The 25,494-nt window shown below is 43.7% G+C and overlaps 1 protein-coding gene across 1 annotated transcript in view; it reads left to right on the plus strand.

Annotated features, from left to right (window-relative positions):
- CACNA1B (calcium voltage-gated channel subunit alpha1 B) overlaps positions 1-25,494 on the plus strand; it is a 490,111-nt gene that overhangs the window by 407,920 nt on the left and 56,697 nt on the right. The window contains exons 31-37 of the mRNA XM_024206825.3: positions 773-883; positions 1,024-1,107; positions 6,837-6,842; positions 12,311-12,427; positions 17,273-17,338; positions 17,993-18,084; positions 23,113-23,263. Of these exons, the coding sequence (XP_024062593.2) occupies positions 773-883; positions 1,024-1,107; positions 6,837-6,842; positions 12,311-12,427; positions 17,273-17,338; positions 17,993-18,084; positions 23,113-23,263 (627 nt within the window). The remainder of the gene's footprint in view (positions 1-772; positions 884-1,023; positions 1,108-6,836; positions 6,843-12,310; positions 12,428-17,272; positions 17,339-17,992; positions 18,085-23,112; positions 23,264-25,494) is intronic.

The following is a 25,494-nucleotide window of genomic DNA, read 5'->3' on the forward strand; positions in this document are numbered from 1 at the left end:
GGCTGGGCTTCACTCAACACAGCACTCAAAAGGGAGAGGCAGAGGTGTCTGTATCGCATGTATGATCTCCTCCAATCCCTGGCGTAAGATGGAGCTGCCTCAGATGAGCCCAGCGGCTGTTACATTGCTGGAGATCACTTGGGTGCAGCAACATTCGGGGCACACTCTAACCTTCTGAGCACTCCTCCAATGTACCTGCTACTTGTGAGGAGGTCCTACACCAGCAGAAGATTCTCCAGTGCTAGGGGAATGTTCAGCTGCCCAATTCAGATAGTGTCATGACCCTGTTGTGCCTTTGGAATGGCACAAAGGATCCATAGCATAGACTGGGGTCTGGCCTTAAGTAAAAGCAGAATCTGGCCCTAAATCAATCAAGAGGATGGATCTAGACTCTTCTCAGTGGTAGCAGATGACAGAACAAGGAGGAATGGTCTCAAGTTGCAGTGGAGGAGGTTTAGGTTGGATATTAGGAAAATCTTTTTCACTAGGAGGGTGGTGAAGCACTGGAATGGGTTACCTAGGGAGGTGATGGAATCTCCTTTCTTAGAGGTTTTTAAGGTCAGGCTTGACAAAGCCCTGGCTGGGATGATTTAGTTGGGGATTGGTCCTGCTTTGAGCAGGGGGTTGAATTAGATGACCTCCTGAGGTCCCTTCCAACCCTGATATTCTATGATTCTATGAAGAGTCCTACAGTAAGGCACGTCAATTATGGACATTGTTTCATCAGCATAAAAAGCCTTCCCGTAACAGCCTGTCTTCCCTCTTGGTTTAGTTCTATGGTGCTCCAGCCGCATATGAAGAAATGTTGAAATGCCTGAATATTGTATTTACATCTATGTTTTCAATGGAATGCGTTTTGAAGATCATTGCCTTTGGTGTACTGGTACGTTCCTTTCTCATTTACCTTCTGCTGCTTTCCCTTCTCATCAAACATTCATGCTGTGAGATGACTCAGAGATTAAAAAACAACCCCAAATTTAATTTAGGGATTTTATTTTCCTTTCTTGTGTTTTTATTTTGCAGAATTATTTCCGAGATGCCTGGAACGTCTTTGATTTCGTAACAGTTTTGGGAAGTATTACTGATATTTTAGTAACAGAGATTGCGGTAAGTACAATTTGCTAAATTCACTTCGTTAACCCACAAAACTGTGCCCTGTCAAGGCGTCACATCTCCTTCCCACCAACCTATTTCCTGGAGTTGCCTCTGGGGCTCCTCATGAGATGATGTGCTTTGGGGGCCCATTCACATTAGCTCTGGTTTTTCCCGAGACTGAAAAAACTGTCTGGCTAAAGATTCCCATTTTACAAGGAGTTCTGATGAGAACAGCCGTGTTAGTAGCTGTGCTAGGAAATGCCATCTCTTTCTTCTTTAATGAAAGGATCCCATCCTTGAGCCTTTTTTACCCCTTCATGGAAAAGTCCTATAGAATTTAATGGAGAAGAAACCCAAAGAGGGTTATTACAATTGTTTCTGTTTTGTAGTGTCCCACACTGTGCTAGGAGCTTCTCAGAGGAAATAAGGAAGTGTTATTTACTGCTTCTCATAACACAAGAACTAGGGGTCACCAAATGAAAGTAATGGGCAGCAGGTTTAAAACAAATAAAAGGAAGTATTTCTTCACACAGTGCACAGTCAACCTGTGGGATCTCTTTGCCAAGGGATGTTGTGAAGGCCAAGACTATAACAGGGTTCAAAAAAGAACTAGATAAGTTCATGGAGGATAGGTCCATCAATGGCTATTAACCAGGATGGGCAGGGATAGCCTCTGTTTGCCAGAAGCTGGAAATGGGCGACAGGGGATGGATCACTTGATGATTACCTGTTCTGTTCATTCCCTCTGGGGCACCTGACATTGGCCACTGTCGGAAGACAGGATACTGGCCTTAGATGGACCTTTAGTCTGACCCAGTATGGCCGTTCTTATGTAAAGATGCCGTTCTCTGTCCCTTCGAGCTTTCAATCTATGTTTTGTATTGGGCAAAAAGAGTGAAGGTGACAAACCAGGAAGGAGCAGATGGGGTGAGGAAGGAGGAGGGTTAGAACAATAGCATTGTCTGCAACCTCAGTTTAGCCATGTTGGGGTCATTGTTCATTTTTTAAAATCTACATCAAAGGTTTCCATAGAAATTAGTATTAAAAGAATGTAGTAGAGAATGAGATCATTTCTGTAGAACTTACCAGCTGAGCTGTAAAATGTAAGAGACTTCCATCACTGCTAAGGAATTTTTGAGGATTGTTTAAAAATGTCCTACTTTCTATTAAATTCTATAGGATGTTTTCATAAGGGCAAGGAAGAATAATGACCCCATACCGAGAACCTGGTTTTACCCCGCTTATGAACTATTCTTATCTTCATCACATTCTGATGTTGTTTTAGCTGTGCATATTGAAAATGTACAGCACTATAACTTTTCCTTGTACATCATCTACATGGCAAGTTACTACACGGCAAGCTGGGGTGTGAATCTACAGCACACCTGCTAGTGTAACATCCCCTGTGGACACTGTCCAGCTCACTGAATGTCCCGGTTACTACCTGTAGAATGTCAAACCGCACTCTGCGACTTTCAGTGGTCTGTAGCAGTCTCCACACAGGATCTTACTGCGCGGGAAACTGGTGCATCGTATATTCACACCCTGGCTCGCCACACTTAATTTGCCATGTAGACTAGCCCCTAGAGACATGTTTTAGGATATTTCTGTGTGTACTGACAGCCCAGACCTTCCCCAGGGACTCATTTACAGAATCGAGCCAATTGTGCCTTTGTTACCGGTCCATGCTGCATGGTGCAAAGCTGCAATATCCCAGGACCCTGGAAGCAGCTATCACACAACTGGCTGGTGTGGGGGTGGTGATTTGTTTGGGGAGGAGAAATTTACCCCAGAGTCATTGTCGGTCTTCTTACCTCCCCCACCCACAATTTTGGGGTAGTTTGCACTCCAGCCATTGCTAGGATGGAGCACTCTCTGTTGTCAGGAGAGTGCAGAGATAGAAATTTTGCCTGGCTCTGCAGAAAAAGTGCTGGGGGGGAAGCTCCATGCTCCCACCTTTCTTCTCCTGCATCGCCATGGAGAGGCCAGCCATAATCTGACCCTCAGCGGGCAATGAGATGGACCTTAGAGCTTCCTATAATCATAGCACAGATGAGTAAATATGTATGCAGGTCTCCGCACAAATAGTACATTTCACATTCAAATTGTAACAGATTTATCTAGAGCTTGTCTATGTGAACATTTAGTTCATGGCAAGCTGAGGTGTGAATCCTACACCACACTAGCCTGCTGCAGACTAACTGTCCACTTGGACCCTGCTGACACGCATTAACAGTTCATTAGTGCGCTTTGATCTAGTTCTGTTTGCAATAGGATGGGATCAATGCACGATACCAAACTGTTAATGCACGGCAGGCTAGTGCAGGGTAGATACACCCGTCAGCTTGCTGCAAGCTAAATATTCATGTAGACAAGCCCTTAGTAATTCTGAAAATACAATGTGCTAGGAATGACCAACGATTTAATATGCATGCCTGCATTACTCTTTTATTGTATTGTAATTTCTTCAAGCTTAACCATCAAGTATGGAGGGCAAAATACTTCGATGGTTTAAAGGATGGTGTAAGTTACATCAGAAGATGGTCATATACAAAAGAGCCAAACTTCCAAGCACCTGTAACACTTTTCATGGATGCTCCCAAGTTGCATTTTAGCCAGCATTTACGTCCTGGTATAAGAGTAACTAAATGTATCGAGCTCCCCCTCAGAGAGGGGTGTCTGAACATTTCCAGCTACACTGGTTCTGCAGCTTCCCTTGGCTGCGAGTTCTGTGGCAAAACTGTTCTTACAAACTTTCCCCTAACATTTAACCTAAATGCCCCGATTCAGCTCCAGCCCATTACCCCTTGTTCCGTATCCATTGACTAATGAACCTATTTTAATCCTTGCTCTCTTTTAATCGTGCCTTTATAAGTATTTGTATACAGTTGTCTTGTCTCCCTTTTACTCTTCTTTCCTCTCAACTGAATATGCTCACTTGTCTCAACCTTTTCCTCAGTGGGTTTCTATCATCTTTGTGGCTGTCCTCTGAACTCTCTCCAGTTTGTCGCTGTCTATAGTAACATAGTCCTCGTTACGGAACAGCTTTGTAGCCTCTGGTGAACAATCCTTTAAGCCGAGCATATCTTTTTGTAAACTTCAGACAGGATCAGGGCGCGAATAGTTCTCAGGCACCACACAAAGCTGGCTGAAGAGATGTTAGAAAGGAGCTTAACTCACTTAAGGATGAGAGGGACATACAGATCTCATGAAATCATTGCTTAATGACACTTTTTTTTTTTGAAGTGGCGTTCCATAAATTACATCTAGAACAGGACATTAACAGCAATAAATAATTCTAGTTTGCAGTGCGTCATTCACAAACAGAAATGTACTTTTATAGTTCCATCCTCCTGGGTGCAATCTAGGCAACCTTGCAACAGGGGCTTGGTTCCCCTGGAACTTTTCCTCCTTCTCCAACCCCAAAGAAGCCAGTGATACCCAGGGTGGAACCCAGGAGGACGGATTCAGCCCCCTGCTATGGCCCCATTTCACAAACCCAGGCATGGGGAGGCAAGGCTGTGGCACGCACCACTATGGCCATTCTGACCTCGCCTGGTACAGACACAGGCAGCTGTAACTTAGAGTGGGCCCTAGGGCTGCCTGCATTACACCAAGGGCTGTTTTGGCCCCTGCAACAGCCCAAAATCTGGAGGGCATGTGGAGCCTGCCTTTGGACCTCTCCCCCTTGGCTGCACCAGCTGTACTCCATCTCCTGGCAGTGCAGGACAGAAATTAATCCAAGTTCTCTTTTCCTTTACACTTCTGAGCAAACATTGAAATCCGGGGGTGTTAGGTAAGGATCTTTGAGGATCTGGGCCTAAGCACTTTGTCCCTGTAAATTTCAATGGGTCGTAGACTGCTAATCACTGAGCTGCTTTTGAAAATGTTACCAAGTGAAAAATGGTGTAAAGAACAAGGAGCACAAGGGAATTTTGCCCTGCTTTAGCGAGAGCACGGCCGGGCAGACACCAATAACTCCACCTAGGAGCTAGAACAGATCTTACGAGGGGCACAGGCAGTGTGGTGCCTCGTTAGACATTTGAGGCGCATACTTCAGGGCGTATCCCTTCAGTTGTGTTTAATCTTTGTCCGTGCCCAACGCCTTTCCTGCCCCTTGTGCTCTGGCGTGTAAAGGAGTGTGGTTGGCAAAGGGACTAAGACCTACTTTGGCTCAGCATAGAAGAGTGCAGCTAGTGCTTAACCTTACTTGAACTCACATATCTCTATTCATGCATAGTCTGGAACATAGCAACCCTTGTGCATCACGCACATGCTTCTGGGATCAAGGCTGTGGTTTTATACAAATTGCAGGAGCCGGAGAAAGGAAAGGGACTTTGTTCTCGGGTCATTTTCCAAAGATTGGTGTCAAAAGTGTATAGTTTCCTTATTGGAGGAAATGCCCCTTTTGTTGATAGCCCGGCCTTCCTCTGGGCAAGACTCTCAGCAGGATGTAAACAACAGTATGGACATTTGTATGACACCACTAGTTAACCCGCACGTGAATGCTCAGCCTAACTAGTTATCAGCTTGAAGTTACATATTGTTGTTTTAACATGGGCACAAAGGACCCCAGACGCAGGGGTCGGCACCACCATGTTGCGCGACGGACGCTTGACAGAATTACTGTACTTAGTGACGGACATTGGGGGCGGTTATGTCATTCAATCATTCCATTTTTTGAAAAATTACCATGGACTTCAAAATTTTTACCATGGACACTTGTGGCTGTGTACGGACACGTTGCTCACCCCTGCCCAGATGACATCCTGGCCATTCTCAGCTCAGCACAATTTCTGTTCATGGGTCCCTATGATGGAAAATGAATTCCTTTCCACTGTCCATAGGGGAAGGACTCCTCTGTGGGACCAACCCTGAGATCGCTGGCAAACTGTGACTAGAGATGGGCAAGAGATAGATCTGGCTTGCAAATAGGTGCAATGATTCCAGTTTCCTGCTTGGCCAATCTCCCTCAACTTTCCAACTGTAAATACTCCCCAAGCCAACTCAACCAGCTAACCCGGCTAGCCTTGCTGCATCAGCACTTTTGTACCACTGAAGAGTAAAGATAAAAGGAAAAGAAATGTGTTGATTAACTGCTTTTTTTTAATTTCTTAGTCATGTTATATGTAATTTACTTTGTGAATGCAGTAGATTTTTTTTTATTTCCTTAGGCAAAAACACGTATGTCAGTTTTTCCCTGGTTTAATAACCTAAGTAAATTAGATGGAGTTAAAGACAGGTCAGTTCTTCTGAGTGCATTAGGCCTGCAGGAGGTGCTGAGAGCATATGTGAAACTGACATCTATTTCTCTGCCTGGAAATACAAAAAAATAAAATAAAAAGTGTTTGTGAACTGTCTACTAATTTGCATTACAAAATGAAATGCAAATAACTGCCACACTTTCTGTGTTATCTTTAGGGTTTCAAAATCTATTTTGATTTAAAGCATTTCTTTAATTTGTATAATTACCATTAAAAAAAGGGGAAAAAACCAAAACCCAATAATTTTTTTCCAATGAAATTTTCAGAGCTTCGGTTTTTTGCTTGTCCTGATTACTCATTTTCTCTTTTGTTTTCTGTTTTTGTTCTTTATTTTCCTTACCTACCTGCTGAATCACGCCATCCAATCAACATACAATGCGAAAACCATGTCTCCGTCTGTATGTTGTGCACCTGCTGCTCAAAAAATAATTTGTAAATAATCTTGCAAATATTCATCCATGAAAACATCACATATAGGAAACGGTTGGTTTCATTGAATTTAAACAATTATTTAATTCTCTGCTTTTATTTTCTCTTGTTTTATTATTATTTTTATTTTTAATTTTATTTCATTTTGATGAGATTTCCGATTGCACTAGTGGAAAGCCTCACTGTATGTCTGCAGCGTGCCTCACAACTGGCTTCTCTTGTGCGTCTTCTTCCCATTGGCTAATTGGTGACATGAGGCACACAAAGTTACCAATAACCCATTTTTTGCTGTTTGTTGTTACTCTTGATAATGATAAAGGGGAACCTGACACTTGCTTTATTTTCATGGAGGACTGAATAAGAGTTAGAAGGATACCTGCTTTCGTATGACCTGGAGTAGGGAAGATAGTTTGGCTTGGGAAATCTTTATTTTGCAGGTTATAGAATCAAATTTAAGGTTCTAAGCAACCACTATTTTATACTGAGATTTGTTGGACTTTGTGAAAAAGGAAGTGGTCCATTTAAAAGGACAATGCCAGGTGCTTTAAACCCACAGTTTAACTTTGCTTGAAAGGCAAAGATTTTTAGTGAAGCTGATATAGAATTAATTTCATTGAATTAAAAAGAGGTTAGTGAAAACATTGACTTTGTTTGGCTTTGAACGTCCACTGCAAAGCCAACAGGCTCCCATTTTGCCGCCGCGTGAGATCTAGAAGAAGACAGTAACTAGCAACAAAAGTGAAGCATTCTAAATAAAATAAATGAGGCTGGGTTGCAAAAAAGGCCAAAAGGATTTAGGAATCCAAATTCCATTGAAATTCAATCAGTGTTAGGTGCCTAACTCCCATTGGCTTATAGGAAATCCGACCATAGACTGTTTTCTTTGCCCAAGATGAGCAAATACAAAAAGCAAGCCATTTAGATTGTGAAAAAATACATTTAAAAAACTATTCCATTTGTAATAATCCCAGGTGGTATTAGTAACACAGCTAAGGAAATGGGTTTATTAAAAATACATGCATTTTATCGGGCAGCATCCCTTTAAGCTGTGTTAGTTTTCCATCTGGATTTTCTGTTGCACAGTTGCGGTTTTCTCCAGAGATTAAATTAGCTTTGGCCTCCATGACAGACTGCAGACACACACATTCCATAACCATTTAATGCAGGGTCATAGGAGGAAGTTGTCTTCTGGGAAGCAACAGAGAAGAAAAAGCAATGTAAAGTTCAAATGATGCCTTTCTAGAATTTTCATGGTGAAATCTGAAAGGTGCGTGCTTGATGTGCTTTACGGTAACTTGAATTATTACAGCAGTGATGGTATAAGGCCATGATTGCACTGCCCAATTTGTGTGTGCAAAAGCAGGTTCTGAATGTACAACAAGCGAGTGCACAATTTATTCTCATACAACTTTGTCACCCATGTTTGAGAACGTGGGCCTTGGTACTACCCGTGGTGCAGCTTAATGGTTTAGATCCTGATCCTGCATGGGCTGAACCTGACATGCTTGTGGAATCCCCTTGACTTCACTTTCTAGGATCGGGGCCGCTGGAAACAACATGCCTGAACTGACAGAACCTCCTGAACACACACATAGATAGGGTGAAATCTTGGCCCTCTTGACTTCAGTGAGAGTTCTCCATTGACTTCAATGAAGCCAACACTTCACCCAAGGTCTGGTCATTTCCCTTAATGTTAATAGAGTCACGTGCATTTTGGAAGACCATACCCTTCTCTCTGCACATTTCAGACTGTTTACACACTCATTCTTAGTGATATAGTTGAAATGTTAGTTCCCAACTGTCACCCCTACAGTGCAGTAAAGGCTCCCCGAGATATCCCAGTCACAGCACTGAAGACCCAAAAGCTGACCTCTGTCCTCAAGGCCAAATTCCTGCCACATGCGGCGCATGGCTTTGGAAGAACCGTTATTCTGAAGGAAGACAGCTAGCGTGTCTGCAGTGAAGACGCAGCAGCATGGGCCGTCCAAGCCCATCTGGAATCCTGGCAACGTACTCAGGTTGCTGGTCCAGGCCATGACCTGAGCCATTGCATCTTCATGCTGTATTTATCCACGGTAGGCTAAAGTCAGTGCAGGTATGCCTACCCGAGCTGCAGCCACACCGCTAATGGTGGAGTAGACATATCCTATAGCTGCAATCCATTTGTTTTCTGTTATATCTCTGGGCCAAATTCAGTTTTGACAGTGTTGGCATAAGTTAGCTGAAAGAAAAAAACAGGCATATGAAGCACACTAATGTAATTTTCACTGATTTCATCATTCTGTTAGATGTAACTAACATCGATATGATAGTCCGTGGGAATGAATTCAGTTGTGGCATAAGGCGTCACAACTGCCATTTCAAATAAAAGCTTCTGGAATTAACTTAGCCAGTTATTTTGCTGCCAATACCCAGAGCAGAATAAAATACAGATGGCTTTTCTGCATCTTTACTGCCTCTGCTGACACTGCCAACAGTTTAGCTGTCTGCAAATGAAGCCGAGATGATGCTGTAGATGCAGAAGGAGCAGATTTGGACAATAGCAGGATGTCATATTTATGGTCACTTTGCTGCTTTTAAATATGGTAAATAACGTGATATCATGGGAATGGGTAAAAGCTAATACTTGAAAATAATGTCACCCTGGTCAGTTTTCAGCACCTGTGCAACAGAAAAAGGGGGACAGCAAGAAGGAAACAAATAATCCACAGGAATGACATTCGTGTGTCACATAGAGTTAACTGAAAGGAAAATCAATGCAAAAACAATTGAGCACAAGAAATATTGCAATGTGGAGTTTCCCCTTTAATTGCATGCGATTCTAATAACTGCCGAGGCACTCTTGCCAACGAGGGGCAGGATTTCTACACAGTGTACTGGGGGGTAACACACACGCAATACCGCTTTGATTATCACAGTTGCGTGTGTAATGTTACCAACCAGTGAATAGCACGGAGAACCGTCCCTCAAATGCTTCGTAACTGTTGATAAAGTAGGATTTTCCTGGGTCTCTGGTCATCCTCCTCTGGGCTGTTCATTTTATTACAATTGGTGGAATGGTGGCAGGTGTGTTGGCAAAGCAGGTGTTGAGCCTGGATCTGTTCAAAAAAATAAAAAAAGAACTGAAAGTTGTTAGCCACCCAACTCCCAATAAATTTCAATGAGAGTTGGGTGCCTGACTCCCTGAGGCACATTTGAAGATCCGATCCTGGACCAGGTTCATGTGGGAGAGATCTTAGCACTTCTTACCATTACACAGTTGTGTTTTCCCATAGAGTGAAAAATTGAGTTAGCTAATGCAATGTTGACCGTGACACTGATCAAGACAAATGTTAAGCATCATATCAGCTGACTGTGATTATGAGGGAGTTCTAACTGGAGTCTGGACAAAACAAACCATAGCGTTTTTACAACTAAGCAAATGCGGTAATAATCCTTAGGGGGGGAAATGCTGTATAAATGTACTTCTAATGTTTTATAAACTCAGGGCCTGATCCTGTTCACACTTACTGTATGTGCACAGAACTACTTATGTGAGGAAGGTAGTCGTGTATGAGGAAGGTAGTCGTGTGCGTGTTTGTGTGTGCAGGATCTGGCCCAAATATCACGCCATATCTACCTATTGTATCAATGGGAGTTAAGGGCCTGATTCTCCGAAGTCATGCACCTTATGTGGTCAGATGGGGCCTGATCCAACACCTGCTAATAAGGTGAAGTCTTTCTATTGACTTCATTGGGCTTTGGAGCAGGCCGGCACAAGGTCAGTATGAAGTGCGCCCCAATTCCAGTGGTGATATTTACCCCCACTATGCACAGATGCAACTGACCACTCAAGATCTTAGTCCGTGTGTTTAGGTTGAAGACTAGATTAAAGCAATGAAGTTCGGATATATTGACATTGCTGTGTAACCACAGTCAGAATCTGACTCCTGTCCATAGATGGCCTTTAATGCTGAGCTGAGCTCTGCTAGGTATTTTGTGAAGGAGCAACAGCCTAGAGAAAAGTATAGTTTTAAGAAATAATCTTTGAATCCTCCGCTCTGTTTTGCTAACCTGGAAGAGCCCAGGAGAATCCTTGCTTGCGTTTTGCCTGCCATGATCTGCCTTCCGTTGTAGACCGGAAATAGCTTTGTGTTGTCTGCTCTTTCATTGAACATCTCTGTGCTTTTCTCTTTTCTCTTTATTTTAGGATTGAGTCTGACATACAGTATATGCCTAACTCTGAGCCGCTTGCCTTTTAAACACAAAACAAGTGCATGTCTGAAACTGATTTCTTGAACCAGTTGATGGTCTCGGTGGAATGCAGCACTATTGGCCCAATTGCTGAGCTGGCATTTAAATAAGTTCATAGATCAAACAAGCGCCTAAAAACTCAGCATGAGCTATGCACCCAAATAAACACGAGCTTTCAGTCACTTTAATCTGAGCAGGTATCTTGTGGTAAAAGATGATGGGGGGGGAGGAGATGGAACAAGGGGAAGACTATACTGATTCATCTTTAGCTACAAGGCCTCCTTATGATTGTGTCACCCCCTCCATTGCTTAATACTAGGTGGGATTTTATGTAGTTAACCTTGTCAAATTAATTCCTGGGGTTAACGTTTCACATTCATGAGATTTGGGATCAGCGCAAGCAGGGGGACTTTTTTTTTTTTAATCTACTTAGATTCCCCCCGGCCCTCCTATTTTAACGTTGGCATGTTTTCTTTTGGAAAGACCCCCCTCTAGATTAGCTCGTTAGCTGAGCTATTTTCGGTCAAATAAAAGAAAAGGGAAGGGAGGAGGGGAATCAACCAAAACGATCAAATGAAAATCAAAATCCCTGGCATTTCTTTGATCCACCTTAAAAGGGATATTTATGAATCATTAATAAGTCAGCAGGCGCCTAAGGGCAACCCCTGCTGCTGAACATTCAACCTTCTTTCAAGTCACTCTAGTCTTCAAATGATCAGGCTTCTAAAGATAATGGTCATGCCCCAGCAATGCTTGTCAGCAAGACTCCTGTCCTATCACCTGTTGTGTAAATATTTCTAAAAGGAGGGCGCTTTAAAGTGGATTGGCTGATCTCTTCCTTTGTCATGGAAGAGGCTCATGGTACCCACTGTTAGAGACTTCCTTGGCTTACGTTGGATTCACTCTAATAAAAATAAAATGAGCCAACCCAAGGCTTCAAAACAATCCCACTCAATAGCAAATAATAATAATGCACCATCACCTTTCCTTACCGGTTTGGGGAAACCTGCTTTGCATAAAGAAAACAAGAATTCAAAGAAAAGCGTGTGAGGGCCATTTTTCTTTTTATTATTTACCCAATAGCCGAGGGAGGGGCTTTTGTAGAGAGGGGTTTTCTCGACTTACTGCATGTGGAGTGATCTGCACTGACGAATGTTTCTTTTGGAAGGTTTTCTGGTGGCCGATTTGCTGCTTAGATCGTGAAGCCGGTAATTTTAATTTCTTTTTTGCGGGCTGTGGTTTCTAGTCGCGTTAATTTCTGAAGGACACAAAACCTTTACTTTCCACAGGACAACTTCATCAACCTCAGCTTCCTGCGGCTCTTCAGGGCAGCCAGACTGATCAAACTTCTTCGCCAGGGTTACACCATCCGCATTCTGCTCTGGACATTTGTACAGTCTTTTAAGGTGAGTGGCAGCCCGGCTCGAGAGCCGAGCGGGATCAGCTAATGCTTTGCACTTCTGTAGCATCTTCCAGATGAGGACATCAAATACTAAAGAACTAAGCTTTTCAGCATCCCTAGAAGGCCATTCTCTGATAACCTTTCTGTAAGATGGGTAATTAACTTGATGAAGGTCCTGCTTGGTCTGACTTTCAGAAGCACTGAGTACCCCTAACATCTGACAACAGTGGATCTTGCTGGTGCTCAACACCTTGGAAAATCAGCCCCAAAGCGAGTCAGTTGCAGACACAGAAATAAAGCGCAGGAATGCAACGTTCCAGTCTCCTGCTCTGTCTGCTGCAAAACCTCTTCTAGAATGTAACAGCGGCGAAAACAGCAGGGGTCTACAGATATTTAGTAGGGCTTTCCAAAACCTATAGAAGGTAGAGAATGAGTGGGGCTTGTTTGGATTTTAATTCTGTAGAAGGGCTGTAATTAAATTCTGTAGATTAGGAAGGCTATCATTTTCTCCTAAATTCTATAGGGATGTCTCAGTGTAGTCACCAGACCATCTGCAATGATAATATTTAGCATATATTATTACTAATTGTTTCTACTGTGGTAGAGGCCTCAGCCTCATGGTGCTAGGTGCTGTACAAACACACAAGTAAAAGATGCCCCAAAGAGCTTACATTCTCCTGTTAGCCAAGGACTCAAAGTGCAGACCTATCCATTAGCCCACATCCACATGCAGCTAGCTGCATTTTTCCCTACCCTGACTTAGGTGCATACACTGAGTTACAGCAGAGTGTGTGATGTACTGCTCTGTAGGTCTAGGTATCATCTGTCAGGCTTTCTACTGCGTATACAGCTTCCCTCTAGCTTGAGGTCTTACAGCTGCCGCTTTAGATCATTGCATGGAAGTTTTTGCTGCAGGAGCTCTCCTGAGAACAATAGTACAGGTTTATTGTGTCTAGGGCCTTCCATGCAAACTGCCCCCCTGCAAATGCCTTACAGAGTTAATCCATAAATAACTGCAAAGGGAAAGCGAAGTCCAGAGGGAGCATGTTTGGAATGTGACATGGAGTCAGCGAGGCAGGATGTTCCTGGTAGCAGAAACTTCCTCCAAGAGTAGGTGAAGGGGATATGGTCAAGGGCATTGCTAGATGGCCAGGGGAAGTGGGAAAGGATAGTTCAGAGGACCTGAGCGCAATATCAAGATTGGAAGGGACCTCAGGAGGTCATGTAGTCCAACCCCCTGCTGAAAGCAGGACCAATCCCCAGACAGATTTTTGCCCTAGATCCCTAAGTGGCCCCCTCAAGGATTGAACTCACAACACTGGGTTTAGCAGGCCAATGCTCAAACCACTGAGCTATCCCTCTGTGGGATGTCAACACGAGGTTTTGAAATAAATGGGGAGGTGTCGGAGGATGGCGCTGGGGCTCGTGTCACTACAGCAGGAAGGCAGCAGTATGCTGTGCAGGCTGCAGCCTGGAGAGCTGGAACTTGAGTTCATTACAATGCGATTGTATTTAAAGTCCTTTGAGAGACCGTGGGGCAGGCAAGCTGGTGGTTTCAAATACGCCCTCAACATTTCCACTCTCGCCTAGATGTCAGGCCGTGTAATTAAAGAGCCTATTGCTATGCCTGGTATGCTTTAAAATAAACACCCCATGACGTTTGTTTGATAGCACTTTCCTTAAGGATTCAATCCATGGGCTGGGTGGGGGAGGGTTTTAGTCTATCATAGCTACAGCAGCCAGTTTAAAACTAACCAAAAACATCTCCCACCCTTGGACTGAGAATGTTCCTCCTCCGAAATAAACCGGTGCCCACAGAATGGTGGAAGGGGTGGGCTTGTAGTTAAAATACAAGAGTGGGACTCAGGAGACACTGGGTCTGGATCAACCTCTGCCACTGTCAGAGCAAGTCACCCGGATCTTGAGCAAGTCACCTGGCCTGGTCTTGAGAGAGAGAGAGAGAGAGCTGCAGCTGCATGAGCCAAATACTTTGGCTGAACTTCTAAGAGAGCCGGATAGTCGCAAGATCGCTAATAACATCTGTAATGATACAGGCCAAAGTCAGATGATCCGAAACATTTGGGGGGCAAGAGAATCATAGAATATCAGGGTTGGAAGGGACCTCAGGAGGTCATCTAGTCCAACCCCCTGCTCAAAGCAGCACCAATCCCCAACTAAATCATCCCAGCCAGGGCTTTGTCAAGCCTGACCTTAAAAACTTCTAAGGAAGGAGATTCCACCACCTCCTTAGGTAAACCATTCCAGTGCTTCACCACCCTCCTAGTGAAAAAGGTTTTCCTAATATCCAACCTAAACCTCCCACACTGCAACTTGAGACCATTGCTCCTTGTTCTGTCGTCTGGTACCACTGAGAACAGTCTAGATCCCCTTTCAGGTAGTTGAAAGCAGCTATCAAATCCCCCCTCATTCTTCTCTTCTGCAGACTAAATAATCCCAGTTCCCTCAGCCTCGCCTCATAAGTCATGTGCTCCAGCCCCCTAATCATTTTTGTTGCCTTCCGCTGGACTCGTTCCAATTTTTCCACATCCTTCTTGTAGTGTGGGGCCCAAAACTGGACACAGTACTCCAGATGAGGCCTCACCAATGTCGAATAGAGGGGAATGATCATGTCCCTCGATCTGCTGGCAATGCTCCTACTTATACAGCCCAAAATGCCGTTAGCCTTCTCGGCAACAAGGGCACTCTGTTGACTCATATCCAGCTTCTCATCCACTGTAACCCCTAGGTCCTTTTCTGCAGAACGGCTGCCTAGCCACTCGGTCCCTAGTCTGTAGCAGTGCATGGGATACTTCTGTCCTAAGTGCAGGACTCTGCACTTGTCCTTGTTGAACCTCATCAGATTTCTTTTGGCCCAGTCCTCCAATTTGTCTAGGTTTCTCTGTATCCTGTCCCTACCCTCCAGCGTATCTACCACTCCTCCCAGTTTAGTGTCATCTGCAACCTTGCTGAGGGTGCAGTCCACGCCATCCTCCTGATCATTAATGAAGATATTGAACAAAACCGGCCCCAGGACTGACCCTTGGGGCACTCCGCTTGATACCGGCCACCAACTAGACATGGAGCCATTGATCACTACCCGCTGAGCCCGATGATCTAGCCAGCTTTCTATCCACCTTATAGTCCATTCATCCGGCCCATACTTCTTTAACTTGCTGGCAGGAATACTGTGGGAGACCGTATCAAAAGCTTTGCTAAAGTCAAGGAATAACACGTCCACTGCTTTCCCCTCATCCACAGAGATGGCCTCGTACGGAGAAACTGCACTCTGCTTAATATACGACCCTATCCAAGACTGATTGATGATTCGACCTGGAAACCAAAGTGTGTCCCCACTGCCTGCTGATAATACACTGCACTTCTGTAGCAACTTCTATCTGACTCAATAAGCACTGCAGACATGAATGAACATGTCCTCACAACTCCACCCTGAGGCAGATAAGGATTGTTACCCCCTTTGGCCCAAGCGGTTCACTGATTTTCGGGGTCTTGTAGGTTGTTTCTGTTGGGAGGAGAAATCGACGATGGAGTCAGGTATATTCATTGGTATGATCCTGTTTACTTGCAAGGAATGTACCAAGTCCTGTTTCCAGGAATCAAACAGCGAGAGACAGGTTCTTTGCTCGCAGTTTCCAAGCCTCTTTCCAGCCAGCACTCAGCCCAAAAGGGCTCTCTCTCAGCTCTTTCCCAGCGTCACGCTACAAGTGCTTCCCTGGCAGTCTGTCAGGCTCCCTTGCTGCCTTCTCCGTGCTTCTGAGGTGTTTCTCCTGCTCCCCTCTCTCTCTCTCTCTCTCTCTCACCCATGGCTGCAATCAAATCAGTCCCCTACCGCTGCATTTGTTATCGGAATCCCAGGAAACTCCTTGGACTGCATGCGGTCTGGCCTCGGGCGATGGTTTTCCCTTGTTTCAGCTACCGCTAAAGAAAGGGGCATTTAATTGTTCCCTCATTTAGCTTGAATGGATCATCACGCCCCGCAGCTCCAGTGAGGTGGCCTGAGTGCCCAGCCCTCAGAATAACAATATTATTGTCCCCATTTTTTACATGGGTGGAAACATAGGCACAGAAGAGCCTGATCCTGAGCACTTACAGTTCCCGGTTATCAGCGTCTCTCTTCCCCCACACCGCGCTGGTTCAGCTGTGCTAGCTGTCCTATGGAGCAGATGCAGCTCCAGCCATTCTCCTCCCCTCCCATCTGCTCCAGGGGGAGGAGCGAGCAGGCACATCACTCCTGCTCACCCAGATGCAAGGTCCTGGTGACCTGCACAGATTGGGTCCGTACTAACTCTCAGCATGGGCATCTAGGCTGAGTCAAAGTCTAGCCCTTAATGATTTAGCATGAAAACTTTTTCCCGCCAATGTAATTTTCTGCCCAATTAAAACCAATGCTTGCTTCTTTGTAGATGTATTTTTCTCAGAGAACATTTTAAAAAATTTTTTTTAGAAATAGCTATTTTATCATTGTGTAACTTTGCCTGAGAACTGCCAAGGTATGTCGTTTCTAAGCTAAAGTACGCACCATGCAGTCTGTTATTGCTTCCTCTCTGGGTAGGTTCTGTCTACTCACAAGGATATGTATGCAATATAACACTGGGGGAAACTAACTCTATAAAAAAATCCTAATGGTTTGTAATAAGGCAAGACCTGCTGCCAGCAATGTATCTTCTGAAGGTCTCCTTTGCGCCACAGCCGCTCCGGTTTCTCTTGCTAGTGCTCTCATCCAAACCACACACAATGTGACGAAGCACCTGGCTAACCAATAATGAGTAAAGACTGTTGGCTAGTCTGTGGCCCTGCTTTGTTAATGCTGACCCTGTTGGTTTTTCTACAGGCCTTGCCTTATGTGTGTCTCCTCATTGCGATGCTCTTCTTCATCTATGCCATTATCGGCATGCAGGTAACATTTTGGCTTCAATATCTAAAAACCTAAGATTTGCCGTGCTGATGCAGAGCATTAGACAAGCTTTTGCTACAGCCTGCCTCCAGCAGAGGGCCTATTTCAGAGTAAGGTGAAGAGCTCCCCGGGCTCCAGAATAGGAGAGGTGCAGAGAAGGCATAAAGCCACCTTTGCCCCCACCCCAAGGTCCTGTGCCAAACAGCGCTCAGACGCACTGACAAACTGGGCCCTGGGTATCCGAAATGAGTGTTTTTTTCCATCTGATATTCCCTGGAGATCCAATGCAGCCCAGGTGTTAAGTGGAAGTAACTCTGATTGAAATCAATGAAAGTTACACCTGCGTATGCTAAAGCTGAATTGGCTCCATCAGTTTTGGGGACAGCCAGCTGGATTTGCATCCAGGCCATCTTCTCTTCTGTTTGACGTCTTTCCTGCTCCACCCCTGCCTCCACAGTATATGATACACCCATTTTGCCCATCTGCTGAATGTCAACTCGATGCAAGTTACATTACCACCCTCTCTAACGTCTGCTTTATGTCCAGTTATGCCAACTGTGCTGCTCTCATGCATCACTGCTGACTTGCGACCAGAGATTCCCAGGGGAGCTTGCTCCAGGCTGCATTTGGTCCTGATGCTTTTGTTTTCTTTTGCAGGTATTTGGAAACATTGCACTAGATGATGATACCTCAATTAATCGACACAACAACTTCAGAACTTTCTTGCAAGCCCTGATGCTATTGTTCAGGTAAATAAAATAAAATCTACGAACTTTTAGGTTTTCCACATGAGTAATAAATAAGTTTCTGTCTTCATGTGCCAGCTTAATTGCTGAGATTATTTGAGTTAATAGAAGTCCTCCAAGCGCAGCAGTTGTAGTGAAGTAGACCTCCCTCCATTTTCTGTTCCTCCTGGTTAGAGCTGTACACATCAGCTGGAAATGTATCTGCCAGACTTTGCACACAAATTGCTGTTTCATTTCATGTGAGTTTATGCCACTCAGAGTTTGCTGTTTTGAGAGATTCAACTTAACGGTTATTTTTGCATCATGAGCAACTTGAAATTTCATATTTCAAAGCTACTTGTGTTTCAGAATGAATCCATTTCCACTTCACTCATTCGCGTTGGAAAAGGAATCCACTTTTAAGTGAATTGTAGCAATATTTTCAGCCGTCTGTTGCCTTTTCTGTGGTTCTAACAAAAGGAGAAAAAAACAACCCTCAATATTTGGTAGCTTTGCCTTTTATTGTGTATATTTCACTGACAGCTGGGTGTGCTATATGTTATGCACAAGAAATGGTTAATTTTTGCATAAGGCTACTGCTTCCACAAGCCGCTAGCACCAATGTCAGGGGCTCAGGCTTTGGTCAGCCAATGAAACTTTATTCTGATGATGTAATGCTTGTAACTGGATATCCTGCTAAGTATCTTGATTAATGGAGTGTGTGTAGAGCCAGACAGACATGAAATCAGCTCACTCTGGTTTGCTTATGCAGTTTAAAATAATCTGATTGAAATTAATCTCTTAATTTCTGGGAGAGTGGCACTGTATGTGAAAGAAAGCATAGAATCACATGAATTAAAAATCTTAAATGAACCAAACTGTACCATAGAATCTCTATGGATAGTAATTCCGTGCTTGAATATTAATATAGCAGTAGGGCTATATTACCGACCACCTGACCAGGATGGTGATAGTGACTGTGAAATGCTCAGGGAGATTAGAGAGGCTATTAAAATAAAAAACTCAATAATAATGGGGAATTTCAACTATCCCCGTATTGACTGGGTACATATCACCTCAGGACGGGATGAAGAGATAAAGTTTCTTGACACCTTAAATAATTGCTTCTTGGAGCAGCTAGTCCTGGAACCCACAAGAGACAATTCTTGATTTAGTCCTAAGTGGAGTACAGAATCAGGTCCAAGAGGCGAATATAGCTGGACGCTTGGTAATAGTGACCATAATATAATTAAACACCCCTGTGGCAGGGAAAACACCACAGCGGCCCAACACTGTAGCATTTAATTTCAGAAAGGGGAACTACACAAAAATGAGGAGATTAGTGAAACAGAAATTAAAAGGTACAACACCAAAACCAAAATCCCTGCAAGCTGCATGGAAACTTTTTAAAGACACCGTAATAGAGGCTCAACGTAAATGTATCCCCCAAATTAAAAAACATAGTAAGGGAACCAAAAAAGGGCCACTGTGGTTAAACAACAAAGTAAAAGAAGAGGCAAAAAGGCATCCTTTAAAAAATGGAAGTTAAATCCTAGTGAGGAAAATAGAAAGGAGCATAAACTCTGGCAAATGAAGTGTAAAAATATCATTAGGAAGGCCAAAAAAAGAATTTGAAGAACAGCTAGCCAAAAACTCAAAAAGTAATAGCAAAAAAATGTGTAAGTACATCAGAAGCAGGATGGGGGGACACTGGATGATCAAGTTGCTAAAGGAGCACTCAAGGATGATAAAGCCATTGCGGAGAAACTAAACGAATTCTTTGCATCAGTCTTCATGGTTGCAAATGTGAGGGAGATTCCCAAACCTGAGCCATTCTTTTTAGGTGACAAATCTGAGGAACTGTCCCAGATTGAGTTGTCATTAGAGGAGGTTTTGGAACAAATTGATAAACTAAACAGTAATAAGTCACCAGGACCAGATGGTATTCACCCAAGACTTCTGAAGGAACTCAAATGTGAAATTGCAGGACTACTAGCTGTAGTCTGTAACCTATCATTTAAACCAGCTTCTGTACCAAATGACTGGAGGATAGCTAATGTGACACCAATTTTAAAAAAGGGCTCCAGAGGTGACCCCAGTAAGCCTAACTTCAATACCAGGCAAACTGGTTGAAACTATAGTAAAGAACAAAATTGTCAGAGACATAGATGAACATAATTTGTTGGGGAAGAGTCAACATGATTTTTGTGAAGGGAAATCATGCTTCACCAATCTACTAGAATTCTTTGAGGGAGTCAACAAGCATGTGGACAAAGGGGATCCAGTGGATATAGTATATTTAGATTTTCAGAAAACCTTCAACAAGGTTCCTCACCAAAGGCTATTAAGCAAAGTAAGCAATCATGGGATAACAGGGAAGGTACTCTCATGGATTGGTGACTGGTTAAAAGATAGGAAACAAAGGATAGGAATAAATGGTCAGTTTTCAGAATGGAGAGAGATAAATAATGGTGTCCCCTGGGGTCTGTACCGGGCCCAGTCCTATTCAACATATTCATAAATGATCTGGAAAAAGAGGTAAACAGTGAGGTGGCAAAATTTGCTGATGATACAAAACTTCTCAAGACAGTTAAGTCCCAGGCAGGCTGCGAAGAGCTACAAAAGGATTTCTCAGAACTGGGTAAATGGGCAACAAAATGGCAGATGATATTCAATGTTGATAAATGCAAAGTAATGCACATTGGAAAACATAATCCCAGCTATACATATACAATGATGGTGTCTAAATTAGCTGTTACCACTCAAGAAAGAGGTCTTGGAGTCATTGTGAATAGTTCTCTGAAAACATCCACTCAATGTGCAGCGGCAGTCAAAAACGTGAATAGAATGTTGGGAATCCTTAAGAAAGGGATAGATAATAAGACAGGAAATATCACATTGCCTCTGTATAAATCCATGGTACGCCCAAATCTTGAATACTGCATGCAGATGTGGACACTCCATCTCAAAAAGATACATTGGAATTGGAAAAGGTTCATAAAAGGGCAACAAAAATGATTAGAGGTATGGAACGGCTGCCATATGAGGAGAGATTAATAAGACTGGGACTTTTCAGCTTGGAAAAAAGATGACTAAGGGGGGATATGATAGAGGTCTATAAAATCATGACTGCTGTGGAGAAAGTAAATAAGGAAGTGTTATTTACTCCTTCTCATAATACAAGAACTGGGGGTCACCAAATGAAATTAATAGGGAGCAAGTTTAAAACAAACAAAAGGAAGTATTTTTTCACACAATGCAGAGTCAACCTGTGGAACTCCTTGCCAGAGGATGTTATGAAGGCCAAGACTATAACAGGGTTCAAAAAAGAACTAGATAAATTGATGGAGGATAGGTCCATCAATGGCTATTAGGCAGGATTGGCAGGAATGGTGTCCCTAGCCTCTGTTTGCCAGAAGCTGGAAATGGGCAACAGGGGCTGGATCACTTGATGATTACCTGTTCTGTTCATTCCCTCTGTGGCACCTGGCATTGGCCACTGTCAGAAGACAGGATACTGGGCTAGATGGATCTTTGGTCAGATCCAGTATGGCCGTTCTTATGTTCTTAACTGTAATAAAATCAGATTTTTTTCAATCTTGCCCCTGGATCCTTTGAGCCAGATCCTGGCCCCTGGTATAGCCCTTTTTTTTCACAGCTGCAGCAGCACTGGAGACTGGAAAGTTAGTTTAACCAGCCAGCTGAGGATACTCCTAGAATAGGGGGAATTCCTGAGTGGTCTAGAGCTGACTTTGCTAGCTTTGTGCTGTGCCATCACTGTAGAAGGGTGGACAAAGGTCTGGGGCCTGACTCTGGTGATCCCCAGTTGCACCTTGCACAACGTAGAGAAGTCTCATGGCTGCTCTGACTTGCACGAGGAATTGAACCAGCCCCAGGATCAGGGTCAAGGCACATGAGTCGGGTACTGTGTGGGAGGTTTTAACAGTCCATGCTGTAATATCCTATGGAGTTTGTAAAGTTTAGGGGGGGGAAACAAATGGAATAACAAATATGTTAGGACTTCAGAGCTGCAGCACTTTACGCCCACTTTGCACAGGTGTAAACAGCTACATAAGATTCCGGGCAATGGAGAATCAGGCCCTCTGGCAGAAGTTATGGACTTTGATGCATCAATTATTGGGTGAAGTTCTTTGGCCTGTGATCTACGGGAAGTCAGACTAGATTCTCATCATGATCCCTTCTGGCTTTATAATCTATTAATCTGAAACTAAGTGTCAGAGGCAAGGTGGGTGAGGTAATATATTTTATTGGACCAACTTCTGTTGGTGAGAAAGACAAGCTTTTCGAGACACACCGAGCGCTTCTTCAGATCGATGTGGCTCAAAAAGCCAGTCTCTCTCACCAACAGAAGTTGGTGGAATAAAATATATTACCTCACCCACCTTGTCTAATATCCTGGGACCAACATGGCGGCAATTACATTGCATACAAGCTAAGTTTCAGTCATTTGATGGAAGAATGCTTGGAAAAGAGACAAGAAGTGACTACTGCTATGGGAGAAGGTACATTTGGCTGAGTGCCTCTGGGACTGGTGAATTAATTTATTTTTAAATAGCGTGTGACAGTTGGGAGTCAATTTGGGAAAATTTAGGGTTATATTTACAGCTGTTTCTTACTACAGGAACTGCTGCTATATAGAACACAGGGAAAGAGAGAGGGGGGAAGAAGTTAAAGAAAAACCCAGGAGACTTTCATAAGAGGGGAATCTTTTTCATTTCTTTCTTTCACAAAGTTGGTAAATGAATCAGGTACAGTAAATGCAAGTGCAAACTGCTTCCAAGAATGCATACGAACACACAAAAGCTAGCCATGGATGGAAGCAAGATGTAGTTTGTAACAAAAAATTGATAAAGGAATTCAAAATAAAATTTAGAAAAGATTGTTAGAGGATGTCTTTTTGGTTAATTTGATCTCCTGTAACAGGCCCAGGTGTGCTGGGCAGAGCTCTGATTAGCTCTAATGGTGTACATTTCTGCAGTTAAAAGAACTCACGCTTTTGCCTTTCATTGAATCTTTGTCCCCCATCTGTAGGAGTGCCACCGGGGAAGCTTGGCACGAGATCATGCTGTCCTGCCTCAGTAACAGAGCCTGCGACAAACTGTCCGGCCTCACCAAAAACGAATGTGGCAGCGACTTTGCCTATTTTTACTTCGTCTCTTTCATCTTCCTTTGTTCCTTTCTGGTAAGTCAGTCCCAGTTTCTGCTTCCTTTCCGTCTTATCGAACTGCAGGCATCACATCAGCCCTCACTAACTCCTCCAGCTCCCTTCGCACTTAGCACGAAGTAGGTCTCTCTTCTCCTTCCCACCTCCTTGTTTTCTGCTGCTCCCTAATGATGATTTAGACAACATTACAAGACAGTTCCATTAAAAAGCATTTATTATCATGGTGATAAAAACCCTTTAATCTCCAAAGAGATAATTTAGTAATTAGTTTAATGCACCAGTTTTTATCTTTCTCCCCAGGAGGGGGAGGGGTCTAATTTATGGAATTAAACATTAATCTGTTTTGTCTCAATTTTTATATGGGCTTTTGAAGAATGGGATTCGGAATGGGGAGGGGTTGGGGAGGTAGGGACACCATCGGCTCTATGTTGCTTTCAGAAAGCAGCAGGAAAGCACCAAGTTTGTATTTTATTTGTTGCGGGAAAAACCTGATAATTTTCCACTGATGGTGTTTGGGAAATTTTCAGTCATGAAGGTGAAAGAAGCACGCCACGCTGCTGTAGCTGATTCTCCCATTGTTCATCAGGCAGGACTGGAACTAGTCTTTTAACATAAACTATGTTTTGCAAATCCCTTGCAAACACATGAAAGGCTATCCATTCCTGGAGGCTGATTCCGCCTTCAGCGATGCTGGGTTTTATGCTGACATAACTCCATCAGTGTACGAGAATGGAGAATCAGGCACACAGGGAACAAACTCAGAGACAGAAGAGTTGAAATCACAGCTCTGAAACTTACCAGAAGGCAAATAGGATGTATCTGTTCTAGCCTACATATGATCCCTCACTGCTTTCCACTGTACAGACAAGAGATTGCCTTAAAATTTAAGAGCTGTTTATGGCTAGGTCTACATTACGGGGGAGGTCGACCTAAGATACGCAACTTCAGCTACGCGAATAGTGTAGCTGAAGTTGCGTATTTTAGGTCGACTTACCTGGCTGTGAGGACGGCGGCGAGTCGACCACTGCTGCTCCCCCGTCGACTCCGCTTCTGCCTCTCGCTGCGGTGGAGTTCCGGAGTCGACGGCAGAGTGATCGGGGATCGATTTTATCGCGTCTACACTAAATCGATCCCTGATAGATTGATCACTACCCGCCGATCTGGCGGGTAGTGAAGACGTGCCCTGTGAATCAGAACTTCACAAATGCAGCCAATCCCTATTACCCACAAAAGACTCTGTCCAGGAAAACTAGCTTCATGTGGCATTTATATATTGCAGGGAGAGATACCACCTCCTAGGTCACCATGAGGTCCTTTGGCCAACTGGAGCCCTCTCCTTGGCATCTGACATCTCACTCCTCCCTGTGTGGATTAAAATTTGTAGCACCTTGGAAGCTGATAAAAAGTTACTGCTCCATTTACTGATTCCTTTAGCACTCCACCACTTTAAAGCTTTCCTTGTACAAATCCCTAACCTAACATCAGAAATTCTCTATTTTAAAGTCCATTAACATTCCTCAGGTTCTCCCCGCCCCCTCCTCCCCCGTGGAAAAACCTCACCGAATCACGCCAACTTTCACACTCAAAAGTTGAGGCTGGCGTACATCTGTGACCTATACAGCCCTGAATGATCTTACGCCTTGAGTCAGTGCTCCCGAAAGCTCTGGGCTGACACCCTTCATTCATTGGCAGGCCATGGGGAGGCCCCAGGCTGAAGAGTTAAGGAAAGGAGGTGGGGCTCCCAAAATAGAGCGTGAAAAGTAAGCCAACTGCAATATTTCAGGACACACTCATTACTCATTTTTAAAAATGTACTTGGCACTTCATTGCAATAAAACATGTGGTTCCCCACAAACGATTAAACCATTATAGAACAGCTGCCTTGCCAGCAGGGTGTGTATTTATGGTTTATTAGATTTTGTTACATCACGGAGTTGGGGGAAATTATGTAATGTATTGGTTTTTAACATTACTTCAGGGGCATTAAGGATGTCCGGTTTGACATCATTTTCCTTGTTTAATTTGCACTCTTTGATATAAAGTGAAACTAAAAAATAGAGCAACTGTAAAAGTTGTTCTGTAGTGGTTAAATAAACCTGTATAGAACCCAGCCCTGCATTGGGGACTACACAAAACTGCACCACCTTCATGGGAGAACAACCTCCCATAGCTTCCCAGTTCACCTGCTGTGTCCTCACTTAGGGCTGGTCTACACTGGGGGGGGGATCGATCTAAGATACGCAACTTCA

This window comes from Terrapene carolina, unplaced genomic scaffold (assembly GCF_002925995.2).
Source record: "Terrapene carolina triunguis isolate 2854851 unplaced genomic scaffold, T_m_triunguis-2.0 Scaffold238, whole genome shotgun sequence".
In the NCBI taxonomy this organism is placed as follows: domain Eukaryota; kingdom Metazoa; phylum Chordata; order Testudines; family Emydidae; genus Terrapene; species Terrapene triunguis.